The sequence below is a fragment of the Leuresthes tenuis genome, unplaced genomic scaffold (assembly GCF_036924035.1).
Source record: "Leuresthes tenuis unplaced genomic scaffold, fLeuTen1.0.hap1 SCAF_19, whole genome shotgun sequence".
In the NCBI taxonomy this organism is placed as follows: domain Eukaryota; kingdom Metazoa; phylum Chordata; class Actinopteri; order Atheriniformes; family Atherinopsidae; genus Leuresthes; species Leuresthes tenuis.
Window position 1 is genome coordinate 1,944,454 of NW_027325373.1, and position 26,275 is coordinate 1,970,728.

At 41.1% G+C, this 26,275-nt stretch overlaps 2 protein-coding genes across 2 annotated transcripts; both read right to left on the reverse strand.

The window, feature by feature from the left end:
- Positions 1–1,903: 1,903 nt before the first annotated feature.
- Positions 1,904–7,090, reverse strand: tdgf1 (teratocarcinoma-derived growth factor 1). Its single transcript, XM_072371936.1, has 6 exons — positions 6,819–7,090; positions 6,669–6,724; positions 6,085–6,270; positions 5,223–5,337; positions 4,570–4,679; positions 1,904–3,312 (listed from the first exon to the last, which is right to left on the reverse strand). Exons 1-6 carry the CDS (start codon positions 6,839–6,841, stop codon positions 3,203–3,205), a joined length of 600 nt encoding a protein of 199 aa, XP_072228037.1. The 5' UTR covers positions 6,842–7,090; the 3' UTR covers positions 1,904–3,202.
- A 76-nt stretch (positions 7,091–7,166) lies between these two features.
- LOC140277490 (uncharacterized) lies at positions 7,167–24,395 on the reverse strand. The gene is made up of 10 exons (XM_072372551.1): positions 24,281–24,395; positions 23,252–23,333; positions 23,079–23,210; positions 20,729–21,173; positions 18,572–18,814; positions 18,225–18,466; positions 16,464–17,325; positions 16,083–16,373; positions 14,760–14,972; positions 7,167–7,256 (listed from the first exon to the last, which is right to left on the reverse strand). Exons 1-10 carry the CDS (start codon positions 24,393–24,395, stop codon positions 7,167–7,169), a joined length of 2,715 nt encoding a protein of 904 aa, XP_072228652.1.
- Positions 24,396–26,275: the final 1,880 nt, after the last annotated feature.

Consider the following 26,275-nt stretch of genomic DNA (forward strand, 5'->3'; position numbering starts at 1 on the left):
TGGGAGACCAGAGAGGAAGATTTGGAATCCAGCCATTTATTCCTCTGTTTTAAATGTGTTCCTGGCTCCTGCTGCTCCCTCTCTGTTCAGACCTCTGCACCCTGCAGTTCCTTAAATCTGCTCCAATCCCTTTACCTCCATCTTCTGGGGCTCCACAAACGTTAACTTTAATTTTCTCAGCTTTCACATTGTGTAATCCTTCAGAGTGAAAGCACCACTCACAAAAAGAGGAAAGAAACTAAAGTCAAATCACATTCTCCATGCTTTTTATCAGCATCCTCTATCCAAGCCATGAACTTCCTTTAAATAACTTGTTATGTGGAGTTGGCTGGATAACAAAGGAGAGATCCCACTGTGTTTACTGTGGGATTAAACGATGTAACCCTCCTCTGCTTATCTGCTTATCCATCCTATTTCTCTCACTCATTGCTTGTTTTCCTCCTTCATAGCAGAACTAATGTTTTGTGTTGCCTTATTTAATGCTTATTCTAAACCAAGCAGCCCGCTAAACAGGCTTCCAGTCAAGAAAAGTAGGTTTTTAAATCAATTCTTACATCAAATATATCAATCTCAGGGCAGCTGACATAGTTGGGTCAACAGAGGGAAAACCAACAAGTCCAACTTGGACAAAAGTGAGGTTCAGTGAGGAGGAAGAGCTCCAGCAAAGGCCGATGATGCCAGCAGAAAGGTGCGTTAGGGAGGAAAGAGACAACAAGAACCAACTGCAGGAGAGCCTGGACAGGGCTGATGAGCTGAGTTTTCATATTTAATACAGTAAAGGCTGCACTGAAGGTTGTTTCTGCTCATTTTTAGTGCCTAAAGATTGTTTTGATGTTGATTTGCTGTTAAAGGGGACAAGTGTGTAGAAATCCCTCCGTTAGCTCTCCTATAGCTGCAAGTAGCCACATAACAGCAGCTATGAGCTAACAGAGCTATAGCACACGTTCATTCATTCATTCTTCTTAAAGTATTGGTGAAATAAAGACAGATAATGCCTTATTTAGAGGCTGCATCCTCTAAGCCCCGTTCACTCCGTTATATGGATCTCCAGTTATCTAAATATCTTCTGAAGGACGCCGACTTTCACCAAACTGTTCTCAGTGAGCAGATGAACGTATTTCATGCCAGAAATAAGGTTTAAAAATACCGGAGTTCCCCTTTAATGCTAAATATTAAGTCTTATTCACTTGACTCTATTCTAAGTCTATCTTTTCCAATAGTTTTGCTCTCCTAAAAATCTGTTCCATTCCTAATAATGCTACCTGCTAAGTTGTAGGTGTAAATATCTGGAAATAAAAGCTGAAATTTTGATCTCTTGTTTCATCTTTTGATATTTTCAGTCTGCAGCAAAAATAAAGGAACTGGCCTCAATGTGCAAATACTTTTGGAGTGTAGATCTCAGCACAGTTGTACAGAAGCTTGTGAAACTCCAATAAACATTAACTTCATTAATGAACATTAAGGACGCCGACTTTCACCAAACTGTTCTCGGTGGGCAGATGAACGTATTTCATGCCAGAAATAAGGTTTAAAAACACCGGAGTTCCCCTTTAATCACAGACTGGAGAACAGAAATAAAAGCTATAGAAAAGGGGTTCTTTGCGTTCTATTTTTTCTTCTTTTTGGAGCAATGATACTAAGATTCAGTTATTTTAACTACAGGTTTGTTAGTCTCTTAATGGTAAAAGACATAACATAAATTCACTTTTAGGTACAAATTCTGAATAAAACAGTGGAAAATGTGCCCGGTCACTTCAGTCCAGGGAGTGAAATGTGTCCCTGAGCTGTGAGATGTGTCCATCTGCCTCAGAGCAGCCAGAGGAGCAACTAAAATATCAGATATTATGTATTTAGTGAAGGAAATACTGACTGTTTTGGTTGACTTCAGAAAAGGTTTATTAAAGAATGAACTGTCAGTTCCTGATGCTCATAATTGTACATAATAGAGCTGCAGTATTCAGAGATTCATGGTTTTAGTGATCAAACTGTATAAAGAAGCACATCGTATCCATCCTTTGGACCAAAGTAGTGCCTTTAAAGACCGGTTGTGGTATACTGAACTGAGCCAGAATCAGTCCAAACCTGCTGATCTGCCATAAATCTTTGACTTTTGTTGGTTCATACACAAGTCAGACTTCTCATTTGAGGCTGATTATTGCTCATCAAATATAGCTGTTGTCCTTCAAAAGAAAAGGTTCAATCCCCGACTTTCCCAGTGTCCATGAGCAAGATGCTGAACTTTGCCCCCAATGTGTTCCCATCTTGTACGTTGCTTTGGATTCAAGGATTTGCTAAATGACTGTAATGTGAGGTGATGCTGTGTTTTTCATCGAGTTAAAAGTTGCACAACTGGGACTCACGAACTATCAAGTGAGACAAAATATTCCACTTAGGGCTGTAACAGCTAACGGGCTGAGAGACTGCAGAACAACAGCTGATGTGTTTGTTTAAGATAAGAGAGCAGCAGATAATCAAATCAAACCACATCAATAAACACTGGAGATAACAGCTGCCTCCCAAAATACCGACAGATAACAGTCAGAGAGGCGCAAGGCCAGAGAAGGTTCCAGTGAAATGCTACTGAACTGCTGGGATTCCTTATCCGTTACAGCCAGCCTGTTGTCAGAGTATAAATGCATGTATTTCTGTAGAACTTCTGGTTTTCACAGCACAAGAGCTGGTAAAAAACATGATAAAAGATGCAATGAGAAACATATCTGTTCATATGCATGCAAAGAACGACAAATTTTAAAAAGAAACTCATCTTTTTTTGTTTGTTTTTTAAAAAACACCTGGAAAAAATTCAGTTACAGTTCCTGAAATAGCAAAAAAAAAGAAGCTTTTTTCATAAAAATCTTATTTACAGATTTCTTCACCTCCACCGGAAGTTTTACAGTTTTAAGAAACAAGAGTTTGACCAAGTAACTTCGTCTGCATTAATCGTTGTGGTCGAAATGATGAGAAAATGACTGAAAACAGTTACATAAATACCAGAATCTGGATCTGTTGCCTTCCATGTTCTTTTAAAATAAATACTGTAATATTCTCAGTTTAATCCATTGGCTGGTCTCCATTCAGCTTAAAGTATTCATAAATAGCTCAGTTCAGTGCAGAGGTTCTCCAAAGATGTGTCCTCATGTGTACGACTTTCAAGTTTCCCAACATTATGCAGCTGGAGCTCAAACTGCGCTTTGAGAAAATGTCAGAGAGGAAGCAGCAGAGGAAGAAGCAGCATCAGATACAGGAAGTAGCCTGTTGGATTTATTCCAACAGCCGAGGAACGATACCAGCGCACCTCCGCCTCCGAGTCATCTGGAGTGAAAGGAAAGAAAACCAATGAGGGAACGCATTCATCATCCATTACTTCAAGCTGCACTTTACTAGCTTTTTTATTACTCTGATTGCAATTTTCTTAATGTTCATGTCATTTATTAAGCTTTTTCACATTCAGTTTTCTGTGCAGCAGATCCTCTTTAAGGCCGTTATCTCGTACTTCTTTTAGCTGTGATGGTACTCCACTTTCCCTAAACAGAGGTTGTCTTATCTCATCTGCACATGCACCCTCCTGAGATGCATGTTTATCTCTGGGATGTGACAAAGGAGGCCGTGCTCTTGTGGCAGCTTGAACTAGTTCCTGCTCGCACACAACATGGAGTTTGTGACAAATCCTGCACTGCGCTGATGACTGAGCCATATTAGCTCGAACATGAGCTGGCATACTGCAGAATCCAGCTGGATAGTGTGTATCACATAAAGGGAAATAGAATTAAGTGGTTTTATCCTGTTGCCCCCCCCCCCCTCGGTTCTCCTCTCTACTGTGGCCTGGTGCAGTCTGATCTGTTGAAGATCAGATCGATTTTTAGGCTACTTATGAACTGGCATCATCTAAATAACTCTAAACAGATGTTAATGGAGTGAAACAGGCTGTATTTGATTGGTTTTGCCCTTTTATTGTAAAGTTATGCTGTAGGTTAAGGCATACAAGTAGTTTAATGAGTGACAAACTCTTCTCAAAACAAAGTAAAAACTACAAAAAGTAGTCCTCTGATAACTATAGAGGCTAACAAATTACTTAATTTGCATTTCTTTCAGCTCTAAATCAAATGCAGCTTGAGGCCTGAGAGGCGAAGCCCAGAAAAAAGGAGCTGAGATTGTGAATTATGGCTTTTTTTTTTATTTTAAGCCCTTCTGTTTGCTGAAGGACAGAATGGTTTGCATATTGGGATAAAAGCCTTGAATTGTAAATGAGAGGGTGGAGCATGAAGCTGCTGTGACCACCATTTGCACTCAGAGGTACCTGCATTGTTTGAAAGATGAAAAGTGTGAACGATGTTTTTTTGAAGTGACTGATGGGCGTCAGTGGCTTTCCCACACCTTGGTGGAGACTAAACTGCCTTCAGTCACCTGTGCAACACCTCAGCCGATGAAAGGATGTGGTGGAAAAATATCAACTCAGAAAAAGCTGCAAAATGCCACCATAAAAAATGTAAATATCTCTGCAGAATCCCTGCACTGTGGCCCAGGATCAGGCCATAAGCCTCTGGCAGGAGGAAAAAAAGAGCATCTTACCGCAGTCTTTGTGGAAGACGTGAGGGAAGCAGTGCAGGATGCCGTAACCACAGCGACAGTAGGAGCAGCCCTTCTGCACCCACTCACCGTGAGGAATAAAGTCACAACTCCTGGAGACAGACGGAGAAGAAACAGCTTAAAGAGCAGGACAAGCCTTCAGTTTGAATTTCAGGGTTTGGTCCCACTCTTCCTCTCTTGGTTGGTTCAGTAATGACTGAACTTAACTAGCACAACACACCCAGATAATGTGCTCGAATCCCTCCTGCTTGTATAGGCCTTAGGCGCTCTGCTTTTCATAAGAACAGGAAGGTGTATGTGTGTAAAAACAACCAAATTCCCAACAAAGCAGCTCATGCTCTGACATTTAGTTATTTACACTTTGCTTCTTACTTAGTCACATAAAGACATTCCCAGGCTGCCGCTCTGCTCTAATAAAATCCTCATTTTGTAACTGAATTTTGCATTAAAGCAACAGAGAATCTCACACAGCTCACAGCATTGTGTCATGTGACATATATGAGTCAAAAACCCCATTTTGAACCGGTCAGGTCGAGCTGAAACTGTGCATGTAACCACACTGACTGACACTTCTGATCCCAGTCAGTTTGTCCGTTGAATGAAGTTGCAAAGCGGCAGATTTTCTCCTCACAAACCTGATGCGTGTGTCGTACTCGCAGCTCCTGCCGGTGAAGAACGGAGGGCAGGCGCAGAAGCTGCCCAGGATGCAGGTTCCTCCATTTTTACAGCAGCTGCGACTCTGCTCTGCACCTTAAAGACAAGAAAGGGATAAAATAAGCGTGCAGATCCATCCCAGACCGCTGTGAGGGGTCCAGTTCCCACACACAGGACTACAGCATACTTTATTCCTGCTTATTGTATCTTATATTCATTCCTATATTATCATAGGGACTTATTATTACTGTGAGAATGGAGTTTTGCTGGCTGTGACGTTCGCTGTTCCCATCACATATGTGTGGGTTTTGATTTGTGTGAGTCAGGTGAGAGCTGCTAAAGCTGCTGCCTCTCCTTGTATCTGTGAAATAAAGCAGAGCCTCCAGCTGGCAGCACATTCCAGTGCTCCTCTGCTTCACATCAGTAAACACGGAGAGTCTGAACAAACATCTGAAAACAACAGCAAAACACAAAATCTCTGCTGATTACACCAACAGCCTTTAACAGACTGTTTCAAGTCCTTTTGTAGTTTAAGTTTGGTCCTGGTCATGAAAGAAAGGGTCAGCTGACCTGATAATGCACAGAATATTTAAAAAAGAAGAGAATACTCGAAGCTTTATACTATTTGTATGTTTTCTATCATGTACAGTAACCAATCCAAGTCATTTCAAAGCTTAAAGGTCAATAAGATTCTCCACATGACTTCATAAAGAGACAGAAAATGGGATAATCCATCCAAAGTCTTCACTTTATGAGACTCTGTCTGCCTGTTTTAGGTAAACTGCTGAATTCCTCTCCTCAGCCGCCTCCATCTGTGCGTGCAGAGGTGACCTGTGAACTTACTGTTAGTCAGGCCGATGAAGGGCAGGACGCCACTGGCGTCGCGGTGTTTACGGTCTCCGCTGTTTGGCGAGCTCACCTGGGTAAACTGACCCAGGAAGTCCTGGGAGGGTTGTGAGGATTTCACCACTGGTGCAGAAGAGGAAGAAGAGGAGGTCTGGCCTCTGCCACAGTCATTTCCTTCACAATCTGTCCATTCAAAAGGCAACAAAGTCCCATTTCAACTTGTTTTTTAAAGACTTTAAAGAGGAAATTAGGTGGTGAGGAAATTAAGTGACTGGCTGCATGAAAACTGATGCAAAATGACATGTAAAAACACACCTGATACTCCCAAATCATTAAGTTTACCTTCATATTTAAGTGAACTATCCATCTGTGATAGATTACAGTGAAAAATTATGTAGTTAAATCATTTTATAGCTTTTTTATGTGTCCTCTAATTTAATTGGATTGGCTTCCATCTGCGCAAATAAAGAAAAGTTCCAGCTGTAGTGAGTTAGATCAAAAATATAATGTCTGAAACTAGAATCTGCAGTGAAACGCACATGTGAAGTGGACAGAAGCAGGGTTGGGTGTGATGTGCTGACCTGAGGCAGGCAGGGCGACAGCGCTCCGGAGACACATCAGAGCGCAGAGCGCGAGCCTGAAAGCACACAAGATCATTCAGAAAGCCGCACAATAAGCTGCAATAACGGAAATAAAGATTTCTCTCACTTTCTTCCAGTCCCAGAACTCACCTGAGCATTTGCGCCCGAGCCATCCTACTGCAGGGGTGGATTTTAAAAAGTCACTTTCCAGACGTTTCCTCAGATTCACAGAAGGAAATAAAGTGTAAGTAATAAAAAAAATAAAAATTTAAAAAACGGTGACGAAATCCTTAAATGTATCGGTAAATATTTCCCAAAAAAAAACCCAGAAGGTGAATATGTTCATAAATTAAAAAAAAAAAAAGCCGCGTTTTCCTTTTCTTTGACTCCACTTCTTTAATATTTCACAGAGCTCAGAAAAACCCAACTTCTCTGAGGAGAGACCAGTGACTCCTCTTCAGAAGCAGTGAAACTGTTCCCTGCTTCCTCCAAACAGCTTCATGTCAGCTCTCCAGGTGATTCTCCCCCAGGGGGAGGGGCTACCGAAGCCACGCCCACCACGCGCAGAAACAGGCTGTTTCTGTCAGCCTGAGAGTCGGAATCAACAAAGATGGACACTGGGTGCAAAGCAAAAGCAGTGATGCTTACTGTGCTGCAGAAAAACGAGAGGCTTCTTCCCAGAGATCCAAACTGTTGTCGCACTGCACCAGAAGGTTCGTTTCATTTCTGCAGGATCCATTTTCCCCTGACTCCAGCCACACCGTGTTTTCAATCTATTTTACTACAAAGGCAAGCATGAAACCAGTGTGACAAGAAGCTTTTCCCCTTTGTTATTCAAAAAGGTGGGAATAAGGATGAAAAAGCATCACCTAATTTAACAAACTTTTAAAAACTCGTTCACCCTCAGTGGCTTTTTTTAAGATTTATTATCAGGGCTTCGTTTGAGGATGTTCATCCCATAGTTTTCCTCATTTTAACAGCATTTTTTTTTAAATTTGCGTTCTGTTCAAGGCTGTCAAAGGGATCCTGATCCCCAGGGTGTGACAGCATGTCCCAGCAGCAGATTTATCTGCGTTATATTGTCCCTCAGACACCTCCTCTCTGTCCTTGTCTCAGTTTCCATAACTGAAACAGACATTTTTTTACTTTAACTTTAAATTCAAGGAGATAACTTTGTGGAAAGTACAAAATTGTCGGCTTATTTCCTCTCCCTCTCTCTCACATCTCTATGCTACTAACCCCCCCCTGCATCACCTCTCCTTCGTCTCTCTGGTCATACACATGTATATTAACCTCAGACACCCACCCAGTCCTACTTTCACATGTTAATGACCCCGCTGCTACAGGGAAACCCACCTCTACAGATAGCAACAAGCACCTTCCCTTTAAGAAGCTTTTATTCCTGGCTTCATTCTGTACATCCATACGTTACATTCCCACAGTGTCACAATACCTCAAAATTTCATTCTTTCTGTCCATTATCCTGGAAAAATGAAGCATGATGGAAACTTTCTTCTCAAAATGTTCATTTAACTTCCAGTTATATAAATATTAAATGAATCAAAAGGTCTATGAGGTTTTTTATATTCATCCATCGGATATCTAGCCCTGATAGTATGAACTGGCCTTTGTCTGTTAGACCTCCATTTTGGAGAATTAAATTAAAAAATGAGTATTTATCAAAACAATATTGGCCATTTTTAAAGCTAAAGCGCTAATTTAAAGCTAAAGCGCTAATTTCACTTCCTGCAAAGTACATTTTGAGTGAAACATTTGTTCATGCAGGAGAAGAAACCAGCTTTAAACAGACACTATTCAGTTAACTGTGAAAGATTTAGAAACGTCAGACTTTGAGTTGAAGGTGAAGGAGGAGATGAGGAGAGACTGCAACAGTGGAACTAGAAACATGGAGAATAAGAATAAAAAGTAAAGTACTAAAGATAAGTAAGTAATAAAAAGTAAATATCTTAAAGAAAAGAATTAAGGACGATTTGCCCACATGTGCATTTTTAAAAAACCTAAAAAACATCTTCTTTCCTGGAAATATACGTGGTTCTTATGCCTGTGGACTGCTAACATACTCAGACAGTTATGCTAGCAGTCGTATCGGTCACTGCTCTGAATCCAGCAGGCTGTGTTGGACACAGGTTCTGATGAGATAATAAAGATAGTTTCTGATTGGACGAGCTGGCAGCTGCCTTACAGGCGAGTCTGAATCAGTCTCTTCTCCTTGTTGTCAGTTTCAGTGTGAACAGTGGATTAGTTTTAATGTAAAAAGGAAGTCAGCTGTGCATCCTTACGTCCCGACACAGTATCGGATGGAAAATTAGCAACTTGGGTTCTGTGTTTCAAAGCTGCGCCGAGCCAGAGCCAATAAGTTTCTGCAGTTCCTGCATCAGTTAATGCTGATGAAACACTTTACCACTGAACTCTAAAGCCACATTTTAAGAGTTTTGACCTGTGTGAAAAAGGCTTTGAGCTCTGAGGAGTTTGTTGTCCTGATTGAGCTCCTCTCTGAGGTTCTTACTTTTAAAAAGTAAAGCAGCTTTTTCCTTAAAGGGGAACTCCGGTGTTTTTAAACCTTATTTCTGTCAGATACAGGCACAGAGAAAACATACAAAAAACTGTTTAATCCTCTAACTTTGGACTTTAACCCTTCAGATCTTATTCCATCACTGCCATTCAAACCTCCTAAATTATTCTGATTGAATTGTTGTTATGTTGAGAAACACTGACAATGCCGTTTCAGCTTTAAAGGGGAACTCCGGTGTTTTTAAACCTTATTTCTGGCATGAAATCCGTTCATCTGCTCACTGAGAACAGTTTGGTGAAAGTCGGCGTCCTTCTGAAGATATTTAGATAACTGGAGATCCATATAACGGAGTGAACGGGGCTTAGAGGATGCAGCCTCTAAATAAGGCATTATCTGTCTTTATTTCACCAATACTTTAAGAAGAATGAATGAATGAACGTGTGCTATAGCTCTGTTAGCTCATAGCTGCTGTTATGTGGCTACTTGCAGCTATAGGAGAGCTAACAGAGGGATTTCTACACAGGCACTCTACTGGGACCACTTCATCCACACGCCCCCCCCTGCAGGAACATTAGGGACATTAAGTTCGGACTCTCTCAACAGTTGCTGGTGGAGTGCTTTGGTGGAGCGCATAGGAGGAAGGACATCATGCACTCTCATGCAGAGCCAACAGAACACTTGAACATTTCCTTTGTGAAAGAAATGTACAAATATTTGCAGTGTGGTGATCTGATATGAGGACAGCCACTGTCACCAGTTTGCATACCAGCTGCCTCCATGCATGTTCGGTTAATTGGTGATTCTAGTTTGACTGTATCTATAAATGTGAGCCTGCATGGTTGTTTGTCTCTGTGTGGCCCCTGTGATGTACAGGGAACCCAACCAGGATTACCCTGTATCTCATCTGATGGTCGGATAGATGTGTCGGTCCGATTCTTTCATAAGTATATTGCAAATAAATCCGCCAGGCCGAGCCCCGATATCTGGAAACATTTCATATTTATATTCAGCTTTATCTCACAGAGGTTGTTTTCACACTTGTCAGAGTATAATTGGCCAGTTTTTAGTGGCCTGATCAGGCCAGCTGCTGTCCTTGTTGTGTTCTTTGGATGTGATAAAACTGTTTTAGGCTCGGATCTAATGTACCAGACCTATCTGCTCCAATACAGATGTTCTGTCTGACCCAGTTGTTTATGTCGTTCTAAGGTCTTGGACCATTTAAGGTGAGCAGAGTGGAAAAGTACCAGCTAGGAACAGAGGTTATTTAGTAAAATACAGAATATGAATACATAACAAAGCCAATTATAACAGATTCAAGTCCCTCCTCTGAAGAGGATAAAGGGGGTGCATAAAATCGATTGATCTGCAGTGACGTCTACCTTCAGCGTTTTGTAGGAAACTGTCCTCTGAAACATGAGCAGACGAGCTCGACTCAGCAGAAACAAGATAACAAAGCAGTCAGAGACTGAATATCTCAGCAAGGCTTGAAAAAATCCAAATCACAACCAGTAACTAATCATTTCTACTTCCTCTCTGCACATATTTTGTGTGAATTAGTCTTGACTTACCCTCCTAAATACAGACAAACAACCCCAAAGGCTCACTGGCAGCATCAGATATGAGCCTTTCAGTGAAATAACTGACATGCAGAAGCTGTAAAGGTCAAACTTACAGAGTTTATAAAGCTGGCAGCAGACCTTTTCATACACTGTTCACTCTCTGCTTCTGTTTCAGGGTGTTTACATCATCATTTGTGCTCTAATTCTCATCTTTCACATGTCAAACAGTGCCTGCTCTGATCAGCTGTAAGAACACTTTTCAATCTACTCTTTATCAATGTGTCCATTCAAAGTTCATGTTCCTGTATTGATCAACAGCATATTTAAGGCCGTATGGATTTAAGAGTCTTTGGTAAAGCTCGGACCGACACCAAAACCCTCCCCCTTCACCCACCTCTGCTAATCTGCTGCTGCTTTGACCACAGAAGGACAATCAGAGGTGGAAATGGGCATTTTGTAATCTGTGCAGCATCACAATGCAGTCTGATCTCATGCTAATACACAGCTGGAGAGACAGCAGCAGGAGGGACTGCCCAAGATGGACTCACCGGGAAATCTGCATCTGAAAGCTGCAGGAGGGGGAAGAGTCACAGGCCTGCTCAGGAGTTTGACCGTATCTTTGTCAAATGTTGAGGACGGCTGCTTATTTTTTCCAGCTGAATGAACTAGATCAAACAAAATGTGACATTAATGTAAGACACCAGTCTTACAATAATGCCATGATTCATAAATACTGTGCCTCCAATCATTGATGTTTTTGGTCAATCACCCAGTTTTGGTCAGACTAACACAAAAGTTCATCTTAAATACTGTTTGAGTGCAGCCTTTAAAGGACTTTAAAGGAATAGATCAACAACATGTAAACATTTTATGAGAATATGAATATAATCCCATCGATTAAGGCCTAAGACGCACGTGCACGTTTAGCCTTCCATAAATGTCTTATGTAAATTTCACCACATCAGCGCTTTAGAACAGCTCAGAGTAAAACCTACACCTCTATCAACAATTTTATCTCCTCTCAGAGTCCTGCCATTTCAGCCTCTGCCTCTTCACTGAAGAAGGGAACTCGTTCTAATTTGCGTGACTTTGTCGCCCTCTGGTGGTCACTTTATGAAGTACAGCCAACCAAGTGGTATTACTGGCTGTATTTGAGCTGTATTTACATTCTTTCACCCACTTTTATGAATCCAAAGACACTTCAAAGCTTCGAAGTTCTACTGAAAGGCAAAAGAAAGAGGAGACAAACATCCCTGACACGACAAGAAGCTTCCCAGAACATTACAGATCACTCTGCAACCATCAGGTTTAGTTAAAACCCTGAATTTAATTTTTAGAAACACTGAAATCTGTGGCTTCATGATTAGATCAGACTTTTTAAACCTTAGAAAGCTGTACGGTCAGCTGGGTTAAACTCTTCTTTGCAGGTACAAACACACATTAAACTGAAATGAACCAGTCTGTCTACGCCTTTAAATACAAAAAATATGCACAAAGGATTCAGAGCTGTTGTGATGCTTTTAGAAAGTCCTTAACTCAGAGATAACACTGTAGGAGCAGTCTGATCATCTCCCTGCCTGAAAGAGCGTTAAGAAAAATGCATTATTCAAAATATCTCTTCAAAGCAACCCTGATTTAATGCATTAACATATTTATTGCACTGTATCCACATTTCTGACACATATAAGACTTATGCAGAGATCTAGACTGTTCTGAATGCTCTGGTTTTATCTGATTTTCACCTTTTCATGGATCTGGTGGGCAAGGCCCAATCTTTGGTAGCTTTTTAGCAAATGAATCATAGTTTGTGTTCAGTGATGACAAATTAAAATAAATTGAGAGGTTGAAGATGAATGAAACATAGCAGACAACATCAGAGCAAAAATACATGATTCTGCAAACTGGGAACCTTGCCAATCCCGTCTCCTCGTGGGTTTGGACTCGTCTTTTAGCTGCAGTTCGCTTTAAGGACAGTTTTAAATCATATAATTCTGTCCCTGAGGCCATTTAACCTTAAAATAATTAGTTAATTGAAAGAAAAACTTCCAAAATATGTAAGTTTGAGGAACACAGATTAGTTTTAGGGGTTACATTGATTAAAATTTCATTAAACTTTAGTTTAATCTTTCTTTACTTTATGAATAAAGCCAAATATCTTAAGTAAACACGGTATAGAAATAAGATTTGTCCCATTAACACCACCAAATGTGATATTTTCCTCAATCTACACGTTTTTTTCTTTAAAAAAATGAATTTTCCTGCTTTAAGAGGACAGTGATATTTCCCAACTTAGCAGAATGTGTTTTTTGACACATTCTCATTTTCATGCAACATTTTCTTCCCGAAATCAGTAATCAGCTGAAGAAGTCAGAAATAAAACGAACTTCCAGGACTCCACAAAGCAACGACAGACCATTCCTACAGCAGATGTTTTGACATTTTATTGCATATCCAAGATAAATGCATTCCTCTCACGGGAATGCTCTGTTTCATGCCTCCAAATGTCATGTTTATGATGCAGGTTTCATGGAAAAAACAGAAAACTCTGCGTTCATTCAGCCAAAGACAAGATGCACAGCTCTGACATTTAAGGTGAGTTATTAACAGCGAGCAGCCACACTTTAAAAGCTTTACATTCAGCATAAACTTTCCTGCATAGTGATGATGTCTTTGAACGATAAAGACAAAATTAGAGCTGTTTTTGCCTCTTTATTTCTTTTTTATTTACATGTAAATAATGGTACAAACCATAAAAAAAGGGGGAAAACTCGCTCTAGTTCCCTGGAGATTGAAACTATATGTTTGATGGTGAAAAGGAGTCATTTTAAGGACATTTATTTGTTTTGATTCCAATAAAAGCTAAATGTTGCTGATCATCCTGCAGCCAATCAGAAAGCTCGTCATGGTGCAACATCCCTGAGTCGGAAACCAGGCCTTGAACGTCTCAACTGCTCTTCAAAAACCCTAAAAACTGAGAGATTTAATACTTTTTCATGACTCCTAACTAGCTGGACTCATTTTAAACCATTTCTAATCAATAATTTAGTTTCAAACTGACAGAACCCTGTGAAACCCGGTAAAAAAATAGCTTTTAAACCACAGTTCGATGGGTTTTCGCTGCAGGAAACAGCTGAACATCTCATCCTTCTTAGCTAACTGGGAGAGTTCACGATGGCATCATTTCACAAGGCATTACAAGCTTAAGCTGCTGATAAGTGCAGCAAAGCTCTGCCTTTGGACTAGTCCAGACTTTAGCATTTGTTCTCGCACATTCAAGCAAAAAGCACAACTTCTGATTTGTATATAATTGTTCCCATTAATGTATCGGATGCTTCATTTCATGAGTATATTTCTGCCTTCATTGATCACATGAATCACATTCTGTCTCTGTCAGCCAGACCTGAACAGTGCATCAAAAGGATGAAACATCGGGCGTTTTGTGACACTTTAAATGCATTTTGGCTGGTTGAACAGAGGATGAAAGTGGAGTAATTCAACTGGAAATCAACAGAAATCCCTTTGGGTGCTCACTGATGTTAAATCCTTACAGTTACAGTCTTTTTTAATGTAATACGAAGAGTGGGGGGTTGAAAAAGTCCCTTCTGGTGTCAGTAATTATTCATTGTTTGACACCTGTGAGAAGACTTGTTCTCGTTCTTTTTGGGCCAGCAATGTTTCCATCCAAGTGTTTTTATGTTGTGAATCAGAAAGAGTTTGTGTAAATTGGAAGAATTTAAGAGCAGTTTCAATCTTCCTCTGTTTGCTAAATTTGGAGCAAAGCTCAAAGGAGATGAGCCAGGGCCAGTTTAGCTGGGAAAAGCACATTCTGCATGACAGCAAACTGATATCCAACCACTTTTACTCTCTCAACCTTTATAAAAATACTCTTCATGTTCGAACTCCTTCCTTTTAAGCGTCTTTCCGCTTCGTCCTGGTCGTCCTCCAGCTCAGAGCCCACTTGTGCTTCGGCACGTTTCCCTTTTCTTGCATCAGTCTCACGGATCTCTGGCTTCGGTGCTCCAGAGAGAAACACATCACCTCGTCCTCATCCGTCTTCTTCCAGCGACAGATCCTCCAGGACTCCCTCCAGGCCCGGCACTCGGCCTCCTCTTCGTCCTCCTCCTCCTCCGCACCTTCGTCTCCGGCCCTGTGAGCGACCGCCACTCTGCTCGACTGCTTCCAGGAGGCGAAGGAGGCGTTCAGTTTGTGGAACTGCAGATGGAGCGGGACGCTGGGTTTGCATTTTACCGGTTTCTGTTGCTTCTCTGTCTGTTTTTCTTCTTCTATGGTTTCTTCCTCCACTTCATTTTCTTCTTCACCAGCCTCCTCCTCATCCTCATCCACTTCTTCTTCTTCCTCTTCTTCGTCCTCATCTTTGTCTGTTTCTTCCTTGTCTTCCTCTTCCTCATCTTCCTCATCCTCCTCTTCTACATCATCTTCCTCTTTCTTCTCATATTCATCTGTTTCTTCATCTTCATCTTCCTCATCCTCCATCTCTGCTAGTTTGTTGTCACCTTTTTCCATTCTGTCCTCGGTATGACTTTTGTCATCTTCCTCCTCCTCCTCCTCCTCATCTTCATCATTTTTATCTTTCTCCTGGTCTTTTGTTACTTTTTCTTCTTCATCTTCATCCTCCTCCTCATCTTCATCATCATCTTCATCATTTTTATCTTTCTCCTGGTCTTTTATTACTTTTTCTTCTTCATCTTCATCCTCCTCCTCATCTTCATCATCATCTTCATAATTTTTATCTTTCTCCTGGTCTTTTATTACTTTTTCTTCTTCATCCTCCTCCTCCTCATCTTCATCATCATCTTCATAATTTTTATCTTTCTCCTGGTCTTTTATTACTTTTTCTTCTTCATCTTCCTCCTCCTCCTCCTCATCTTCATCATCATCTTCATAATTTTTATCTTTCTCCTGGTCTTTTATTACTTTTTCTTCTTCATCCTCCTCCTCCTCATCATCATCATCTTCATCATTTTTATCTTTCTCCTGGTCTTTGATTCCTTTGTTTTCTTCTTCAGCTTCATCCTCCTCTTCGTCCAGTTTGTCTGCTTCCTCTTTCTCATCCTTCTTGTCTTCCTCCTCCTCATCTTCCTCTTCATCTTCCTCTTCCTCCTGGTCTTCATTTGCTTCTTCCTCTTTCTGCTGATTGTCATCTTCATCCTCCTCTTTACCATCTTCTGCTTTGTCAGTTATTTGTATTTTTTCCTCCTCCTCCTCCTCTTCTTCTTCTTCATCCTCTTTTTCATCATCTTTATCTTTCTCCAGGGTTCCGGCCTCTTCTTCCTCTTCCTCTTCTTCTGCATCATAATATACATCATCTTCATCTTCATCTTCATCAGCAGCAGCTGTCTCATTGTTGACTTTTTTATTCACGTCGTCTTTGTTCTCATCCTCCTTGTTGTTTTCATCGTTCTCTTCATCACCGTCTTTTTCTCTCTCCTCATCCTGTTCTTCCTCTTCAACCTTTTCTTCTTTTTCTTCATCTTCATCATCCTCACCGTTAACCTCTTCATCGCTCTCTTTTTCATCCAGCTCATCCTCTTCTTCCTCCTCATCCTCTTCTTCCTCTCTGTCCTCTTCTACACTTTTGCCTTTCTCCGCCTCCTTTACAACATTTTCTTCCTTGACATTTTTATTGATTTCTTTCTCCTCTTCATCTTCATTTTCCTCCTCCTCCTCCTCTTCATCTTCATTTTCCTCCTCCTCCTCCTCTTCATCTTCATTTTCCTCCTCCTCCTCCTCCTCCTCTTCATCTTCATTTTCCTCCTCCTCTTCTTTATTGACTTGGTCAGTCTTGTCTGTTTCTTCTGCTTCTTCATGTTCCTCCTCATCTTCATCTACTTCTTCATCCCTTTTCTTCTTGTCTGATTTGTTATCATCAACCTCCTCCACTTCACCTTCATCATTTATGCTGTCGTCTCCCTCCTCCTCTTCCTCCTCATCCTCCTCTTCCTCCTCTTCATCGTCCTTATCCTCCATGTTTCCTTCTTTGATGTTTTTCTTCTCTTTCTCTTTCTCCTTTTCCTCTTCATCTTCTTCTTCCCTGTCCTCCTCTTCCTCGCTGTCTTCTACATCTCCATCTTTTTCCTCTTCATCTTCTCCCTCTTCCTCCTCTACTCCTTCATCCTCTTCCTCATCCTCTTCGTCATCCTGCTCAATCTTTTTGTTAATGTCTTTGAATATTTCTTTGTCCCTTTCCTCCTTTTGTAGTTCCTCCTCCTCCTCCTCTTCCTCCTCTTCTTCTTCCTCCTCTTCTTCCTCCTCCTCCTCTTCTTCCTCCTCCACGCCTTCATCATCCTCTTCATCTGCTTCCTCAGCCTCGCTGTCCACTTCTTGGTCATCCTCTCCGACCTTTTCTTCGGCATTCCACTCCTCTTCTTCCTCCCCTTTGTCTGATATCCCCCATGTTTTAGGAGTCTTCCAAGCTTCGGTCCACTCCGTCACATCTAGAGTTTCATCGCTCAGCCGTGATGTGAGGATGAGGTTTGTAGTTTTACGCCTCTTCATCAGCATGGCACTGTGACGATGATGGGAGCCGATGGAAGCCTGCCCCCACCTGTGGATGGAGTCACAGCTTGATCAGTTATGAATAATATGTTTTTATTCAACCTAAATGCACATCTCACAACCATAGAAGAAGTCCTATATGAGCATGTGGTTCATATAGCAAAGCACAGCTTCAAAGTAATGTTTCAGGTTCATTAAAACAGCGATTTGATGTGATTACAGGGTTGGTTTTAACCCAATCCGTGATGTTTTCCTAACCTTAACCACTTTGTTCTGAATCCATAACCTAAACCATGCAGCCTGTAATGTGTAAAACAGCGAAGTAACAATGAGTGAAACCCAAACTGAACACAAAAGCAGTGTTTTGAATGAAAGTTACCAGAAGGCATCAGTGGAGACAACTAGACTGTCGTTTGTTTTAGTTTCAGTTTCCTAGCTTTGAAAAAACTTGTCTGTGGACACAAATAAATGCATTAAATGTATGTGACTATGTGACATTTTGCAGAGAAACTGTGTCATCAGACATGAACAAATATGCATGAATTCTTAATTGCTGAGAAATTGATTTGCCATGAAATGATGACGGAGTCACTCTCAGTGAATTAATGTCAAAATATGGCAGCAAAGGGCTTAACATCGTGCAGAAACAGCTAAAGAGTTATGTCTCAACCATCCTAATCCATTTCACAGTTTGGAAAATGGAGTATGGCCATAAAAGCAGAGAACTATTAAATCTCTTATTTTTAGCAGCACTTAAGCACCTGTGAATTCTCCACTTTTACTGATTTTCCAGACTTTTTATTAGATAAAAGACTAAATATGTGTATCTCTGCTGTTGTCCAGACACCTTTGGCAGTATTCACAGGAGCACTAAATTAATCTCCACTCTGTTTCTTTAAAAGTGCATCCTGTGTTTGACATAAAGCATGGAAAACTGGTCTAACCCACCTGATTTGTTGCCTGTAGCCCCAGCAGGAGCTCCAGCTTCTCTGGCGCTCCTCATATTCCTCGGGAGGAGCTGCAGAGAGGAGCCAGGACTTGCTCCATCCTGGGCTGACAATGTCGTTGATCCTCATCATGAATTTGGTGGAGGAGCTTGCAGTTTGCGTCTCATCGTCTTGTGTATCATCTTCTGTTTCCATTTCTACTCCAGACAGTTTCCATGAATCGTCCCAGTCTGAAAGTTCGTCCTGATCGATGATCAGAACACACATTTTTCTGATTTAGTCTTTCTTAGTGGTAATATAAGGGAGCAGAGTAAAGACAAAACAAGAAAGACATGAACTGATCCCCACCTGCTCCTCCAGTTGCTGCGTTCGGCTTAACTCGCTGCTGCGGTTTTGATGGTAAACGGGCCAAATACAGTCCCAGTGTTTTTTCTGCTGTCTGTAGGGAAAGTTCATGAACTTCCAAGTACCAGCCCAGACAGGCAGAGAATATTCCCCCATCTTCACTTTGCTGACTATATTCTTTGTAAGTAGAGGCTCCCACTGGAACTGTTTCTCCTCAGAGGGTTCAAACTGTGCTGGACTCTTTACCTGGAAGAAAGAGCAGTGAAGAAATCAGGTTTAGTGATATTTCCTGGAAGCTGCTTAAAGGAAGTTATGTTCCATAGGATCCACAAACTCCCATATGAAGGGTTTCTATTTCTTTTAAATGTGAGAGCTTCATGGATTGAGAGACCATGGATTGTTGTCTGTTTTTTTTTTTTTTACAGGTGTAGCAGCTGGTTGTCTTGTTTTTGTTTCTATTTTTGTTCTGTTTCCTCTTCTTTCCTTGTCCCCCAGTCCGGTTCAGTTCTATTACATGTTATATAATAATAAATGGGCATCAAGGGGAGCTTTACATTTATAAAACTTCCCTTGGCAAAGCAAATCTGTTTGGCATCATGTTTGGGGGGCGGGGGGCAAAAAATAATGTGAGAGCTTCAATAGTACAAGAATGATTAATCATGTTAAGCATCATCTGGAGTGGAGTACAGCGACAAAAAAGAGCCGATAGAATCCAAGAAGCGTACCTGACGATCAAATAAAGGCAAATGTTATGCTAATGTTATGCTAATTTAGCACCGATATAGCAACAGTGAACTTCCGAATCCATGTTGCCAGTTTGGGACTCTTTTCTTCCTCTTTCAGTAACATGGCAACACGTGCGGATCCCTGAAGAAAACTTTCTTTTGTCTGAAGGGAAATAACCTGAGTGGCCTCCACAGTTCTCCAACCCGGTCCAATAAAGCCCAAAGCCCAAAGCCCAAAGCCCAGAGCCCAAAGCCCAAAGCCCAGAGCCCAAAGCCCAAAGCCCAGAGCCCAGAGCCCAGAGCCCAAAACCCAAAGCCCAAAGCCCAGAGCCCAGAGCCCAAAGCCCAGAGCCCAGAGCCCAAAGCCCAGAGCCCAAAGCCCAAAGCCCAGAGCCCAGAGCCCAGAGCCCAAAACCCAAAGCCCAAAGCCCAAAGCCCAAAGCCCAAAGCCCAAAGCCCAAAACCCAAAGCCCAAAGTCCAAAGCCCAGAGCCCAAAGTCCAGAGCCCAAAGCCCAAAGCCCAGAGCCCAAAGCCCAAAGCGCAAAGTCCAAAGCCCAGAGCCCAGAGCCCAAAGCCCAGAGCCCAGAGCCCAAAGCCCAAAGCCCAGAGCCCAAAGCCCAAAGCCCAGAGCCCAAAGCCCAGAGCCCAAAGTCCAGAGCCCAAAGTCCAAAGTCCAAAGCCCAGAGCCCAAAGTCCAAAGTCCAAAGTCCAAAGCCCAAAGTCCAAAGTCCAAAGTCCAAAGCCCAAAGTCCAAAGTCCAAAGCCCAAAGCCCAAAACCCAAAGCCCAAGGCCCAAAGCCCTGCATTAGTTTCAGATCCCAGTACTGCCGGCTGCCTGTAGGCTGATCCAGCTGTGGCCTGAACACCTTCGGTTCAGTCCATCCAACGTGTTTTACATGAGAAATCATCTCTGTTGTGGAAGCATTTCTCGGTTTAGTTTGTCTACATGACACTGGACCGGAAAAAGGTTATTAAAAAGGTAAACATCCTGTTTCCTGGCAGGTTCTTCAGTGTGTTGAATAACACGGTTAATTAAAGCCAGTTGATGGTTTCTACTTGTGCTTGTTTGAAAGATCTGTGTGACGTAATGTCATCATCTGCAGCAGCCCGCCCGGTTCCACCCGGTTCTACCCGGTTCCACCCGGTTCCAGCCGGTTCCACCCGGTTCCACCCGGTTCCAGCAGCTGGTAATTATCAGTTGCACGGTATAGTCATCAGCAGAGTAATTAGAAGGGCCTTGAGGATAAACTGTGGCTGTTTAGTTTTGGAGCTGTCATTGTAATGTTTGTGTGGGTTCATACTTTCAGGATACTTATATTTAACACACACATGTCAAAGATACTGAGGAATTCATGCAGAACACGCCCCACCCCCCAAAAACAGACCGCTTCTGGTGTATTTCAGTGTGAAATCGCCAGTTTGTGTCAGTCTCACCTGTTTCCAGGACTGGCTCCATTTGTAAATAAGACACATCCATTCAGCTTCGGATCCACGCTGCGGTGCTTTGTACCTCCTGCTGTCGGGCTCTTCTATGGCCGTGAACCCCGGAAGTCTTGCTTTACACTCGGTGGCCTTCAGGTAAAGGTACTTTGGAGGTTTCGGGCTCCTCCAGGACTCCCTCCAGCACAACCGGAAAACATCCACCTCGACTTTACGCTTTTGCCTGTGAAGTTTGGGTGAAGCTGACCTCCTGGGAGAAGGTGGAGGAGGAGGGGGGGGTTCAGGTTTGCGTTTGGGAGGTGGAGGGACGACTTTAAATTTGATTTTGGGCTTATTTTCCATTTCAACTGTACTCGTGAGCCTCCTGAACTCAGACATTTCCTCTTTCTTGTTGTCTCCATTGGTGATTGTCCAGTGATAGTTCCACTTTGAGAAAAGCCTGAAATACAAAGAAATAAAAAAAAATTACATTTGGAGTAAAGTTATTTGGATATTTTAGAGGGCTTCGATTTCATATAATTTTATTTGGACAATCACATCTTTTTTGTCGTGTAAATGACGGCTGACTTTAGCACCTTGTCTTCAAAGCTCAGTTCAACCGTCAGAAATCTGGGAGTGACCTTTGACCTTTGACAGTCATCTGAGGTTTGACAAACAAATTAACAATGTTGTCAGGACTAGTTTTTTCCAGCTGTGTCTCCTGGCCGAAGTTAAAATGTTTTTAAGCCCTAATAAGTTCAAGGTTAGACTACTGCAATGGACTTTATGTCTCCCAGACTTCTCTCAGTCGCCTTAAACTTGTGCAAAACTCTGCTTCCCGTCTTTTAACCAACACTAACAGACCTGTGCACATCCCTCCTGTTCTTAACTCCCTTCACTGGCTTCCTGTCCTTTATAGAACTGATTTTAAACTTTTAAAGTTTGGTTTTAAAGCTCTTAACGGCCTCACCCCATCGTATTTATCTGAGCTTTTAACTGTAACCCTGGCAGAGCTCTGAGGTCAACAAATCAACTTTTGCTGGAAGTGTTCAGGTCAAAATACAAGCCCTGGGGTGACCGAGCCTTTTCTGCTGCTGCCCCCAGGCTCTGGAATAAGCTCCCCCCCGAGATGAGTCTTATTTCTGACCTGGGCCTCTTTAAATCGGGGCTAAAAACATACTTATTTCAGATGGCTTTTAATACCCAGTAGTATGGTGACACTTTTATATTATCTTATTCAATTTTGCTGTATTTTATTGTTTTTTACTGTTATTTTATTGTTTTTTACTTATTCTTTTCTTTATTTATTATCTGCTGTAAAGCACTTTGGTACCGAAATGGATTGTTGTAAAGGGCTGTAGAAATTAATTACATTTACATTTACATTTACAAATGTGCGATTTTGAGTGTCCCTTCAAAATAAAAGCAGTGAAAATGGATATTCTGGGGACGGTAAAACAATTGGAATTACACTCACTTGATATATTATTTATCTTTTTACCTGTTTCAACAATCGTTCTTTAAAGAGACTGCAGATTGTCCAGAATGCTTTTAACTCATAGATGGAACCACATCACCATTATTTTATCTTCTTTACATTGGCTGTAAAGCAACAAACTGATTTTAAAATTCTTCTACTGACTTTTAGAGCTTTTTATGGCCAAGCCCCAAAATATATCTGTGATCTTTTAACTATTTATGCCCCAGCTCTGAACAAAACCTAATATCCTTGACTTCGCCATTTTTAAACCCTGTTTTATTTTGTTCTTTTATTTCTTAATCCCTGTTTGTTTTATACTTCCTCTTTTATCCCGCTCTGCTTTTTATTGTAAAGCACTTTGTGATTTCTATCTGAGATAAGTGCTCTATAAATAAAGTTGATTGATTAGAGCACTATACTAAAGTGCATGTAGTGATCCGACAACCTTTAACAATGTATTTATTCCTAGAACATATACTCTTTCTGTCTTAATTTGATTTTATATGATCTTAGATCCGACCTGCCGTCTAAAATCTGTACATTGAAGTGATGATAATATGTGTCTTAATCCCACCGTAGGATTTTAAAATGAATAAAGTGAAAAGTACAGAAAAAAGCCAAAACCTACACAGCCACTTATGACCTGATATCTGCAGTCACTGAAAGAAGGCGATAATATGACTGGATCAGCACCATCTGAGGTCCAAAATGTGATGCAATAGCCAAAATTTGACTAATTTACAAAACGCTATGACATCATGTTACTCTTTGGAGTTATTTTAATGTTCCCGAGCATTAGAAAAACAGCAGAAATTGTGTCTGTGGCAGTATTTTCACGATCTAAAATTCAGGTTGTGTTGCTGTAACAGAAGCTTTCATTCTCACCCTTTCAGGGAGCTTTTTGCCTTCCACTCGGCCTCCTGTTTGCACTGGTCTGCCTCGCTCTCGGCTCTCTTCTCCCACTTGTCCCTTAGAGCCCCATTGCCGAAGGACCTCTTCTCTTCCTTTTTGAACATCCTGTTCAAACAATATATCAACAGCAGAACCAAATCCGTTACACATTTCCCGTGTTTCCATTTAACTGATACTGCATCTCTTTGGAATATTTGGCCACGTCTGCAAAATGTTTCCTAAAACTTCCTTTAAAATGTAAAAAGACCTTTTAACTGCAGATTTCCATTCTAATGCAGTCTGAATGTCTGCTTCTGCATAAAAGCTTCTGCTGCTGGTGCAGCCCGGTAACTCATAGCCTCTAAAGGTTCCTGAATGAATGTGGAGGAGCTGAAGTTGAGCTTAATTTATGCTTTTCTGTAAGATAATTGCAAAGATTCAATAGCCTGGTGACCCAAACCATCCTGAGCATTCGTACCTGTGTGTGAACTGTTGTGTCTGCATCACTTTGCAATGAAATGAGAAAATGATAATTGGCAGCAAAGCAGCGGTGTCGAGTGTAATATTCATACATCACAGGTCTTATACTCCCCATTGGGTTTATAATCAGTGCTCTGAGGGCTAAAACTTACCTACAAATGAGAAGTTACGGTCAGTAGAAACTAAAAACAAAACAGTCTTGCACTTCTTTCTTTCTCTGCACACACACTCATGAAACTGTTGTCAGTTTGGTTGATCTGTGTTGCATCATGATCTCATATCTCAGTTTCTCAGATGATCTCATATCTCAGTTTATTTCACCTCAGCAACAAAATAGTTTCTGTTCTCAAATACCGTCAAAAGTCAAATATATAAACATATATCTGATTAATGTAACTGAAACTTTGAAAATCTGTCTGTAATGAGCTGAAATATATGACAAAAATTAGCAGCACAGTATTCGAAATGATTGTAGATGAGCAGCAGAGTCAATGGTATTAAAGAGAACTCCGTCTCAGGCTCTAATCCCGGAGGATTGACTCTGGAATTTATCGCTGTCTGAGTCGATGAAGGAGGCTGACTCAACCACCGAGGGATGATTTAAAATTAGGAAATGACTGCATGGCTTCCTCACTAACTGAATCAGTAAAGTTCTGTTTCTCCCCTTTTTTTCAGCAGGTATCTTCGGGATAGTGTTATAGTGTCTGATGTCTGACCTTTGACCCCTCTGCTGTCATTCTCCGCCCCATGCATGCTCAGGATGGGGCATGAGTCAAAGAGAAGAGTCAAAGCGATGCACTGGTTTCCCCAGTTAAGCAGCTCGTAATTCATTTTATAAATACAGTTATAAGGAGTTGGACTGATTTTTATGATAATGAACTGCATTCTGGAACAGGTTAAATCTGAACTAATCAGACCATATTATCTTTTTTCATTGCTCCAGATTTAATGCTCCCTTGCTAACTGAATCCTTTCCTTTTTATTTTTTGATTAGCTTCCCTGATAAGTGGTTCTCTTAAAGGGGAAGTTTGTTTTTTTTAAACCTGGACCTTATTTCTGGCATAAAATACGTTCATCTACAGCACAGCTCATTCACTCCGTGCTCTGTGACAGTCGGCTAACTTCACACAGAGTTTGCTGCTGCTAGTTTTGTGCAACATGACAATTTGGAAATATGCAATAACGAACCATGCTACCAGCCGCCAGTAACAACAACACAGCAGCTATGAGCTAACAGAGCTATAGCACGCGTTCATTCATTCATTCTCCTTAAAGTATTGGTGAAATAAAGACAGATAATGCCTTATTTAGGGGCTGCATCGTCTCTCCAGTTATCTAAATATCTTCCGAAGGACGCCGACTTTCACCAAACTGTTATCGTGAGTTTTTTATGCCACAAATAAGGTCCAGGTTTAAAAAAACCAAACTTCCTTATTTTTTGATTAGCTTCCCTGATAAGTGGTTCTCTCTGTTTAATCCCAATACCTTGAGTTATTCTTTATTATCATTGTGCAGGAGGAAATGTTTTCTTTAACTTTCACTATTAAACATTGCTGTGAGTTATACTTATAATTATTTTTGATTTGACCAAACTCTGAAGTGATGTCCAGCTAAAACAGCTAAGTTTAGACTTTTAAAAAAAGCTAAATACATCCTGAAGGACAAAGATTAAAGTTATGCTCATTTGCTCCCTTGTCCCTTGCAACAATGACAAACAGAACAAAGTGCCTTCTTGTTTGTGTTAGCATTAGTTCTTCCATAAATATGTCACGTTAGCAACATTAAAATCAGTTATGCTAGCTGTGACATGTAAGTCACACACAGCCAGCCCAAGGACGTAGAGACCTTTTTAGAGCAGACATTTTCACTTGTCACAGAATGAAAAATGGCATTTATCATTCCTTAGTTTGCTTTCGCCCTCCAGAATAATGCACCGTGAACATGAACCGGTCCTCACAACAGCACGATCTTTTCTAAGTGGAACGTGTCACTCATTAGCACATAATTAATGCAATGCCATGTCAAAAGGTCTGTTGTTAAAAGGCTCATTAAGAGAGTTCAACGTGACCCCAGTGCTCACCTCAACAAATTCTCCTTCATATTTATACAATAATCTGTGGGAAATAAACTGCTAATGCACATATGCATTGGGCTGCACAACACTGGCAAAGCTGGAATCAAGAGAAGGCATTTGGGTCAGTTTTAAGGTGAGCGGGTGCAGTATTTGTGTGACATTAGCATAGCCTGCTTACTCAAGATTAACATGAAGATTTTTCACATTTCAATAACACACTGTTCTCAAATATTATAAGTAAATTAATGTAGTGTAAAATATTCAAATATAAAAGCTGGAATATTCAGAATATGTTTTTATTAGGGCAGATAAATGAAAATACTGACTTACCTGATGTCCGTCTGTCTTTTTGTTTACATTCCTTTTTGTAACTGACAGCAAACGTTAAGGTGAAGCATTAGCTGACTGTCGGTCTGTTTCTAACCTCCACAGCAGCTGCACCGTCACCCAGTCCCTCTCAGTGTGTAAATATATCTCTAAAAGTTTGTCTTTCAGTCTTTTCCTTCAGTTAACTTTTACCCGCTTACACTCGGTCTGTCCTGAATGTCTGCTCTGAGTGAGCCGGCTTCCCTCCTTTGCTATTTTTACATCATAACACATTCAGTGCAGCAGCTCTAAATTTAGTGTCGGGGTGAGG

What these genes read in the sequence shown, in the direction of transcription:
- tdgf1 (XM_072371936.1), bottom strand. Translation starts at nt 6,841, where the DNA reads ATGGCTCGGGCGCAAATGCTCAG. An exon ending in GCTCGGGCGCAAATGCTCAG is followed by an intron (nt 6,725 to 6,818) that starts GTGAGTTCTGGG and finishes GTGTGCTTTCAG; the next exon opens with GCTCGCGCTCTGCGCTCTGA. An exon ending in TGTCGCCCTGCCTGCCTCAG is followed by an intron (nt 6,271 to 6,668) that starts GTCAGCACATCA and finishes TTGAATGGACAG; the next exon opens with ATTGTGAAGGAAATGACTGT.
- LOC140277490 (XM_072372551.1), bottom strand. Translation starts at nt 24,395, where the DNA reads ATGAATTACGAGCTGCTTAACTGGGGAAACCAGTGCATCGCTTTGACT. An exon ending in AAGAGGAGGAGGAGGAGGAA is followed by an intron (nt 16,374 to 16,463) that starts AATGAAGATGAA and finishes AATGTTGTAAAG; the next exon opens with GAGGCGGAGAAAGGCAAAAG. An exon ending in AAGATGAAGATGAAGATGAT is followed by an intron (nt 14,973 to 16,082) that starts GTATATTATGAT and finishes CTCCATCTGCAG; the next exon opens with TTCCACAAACTGAACGCCTC.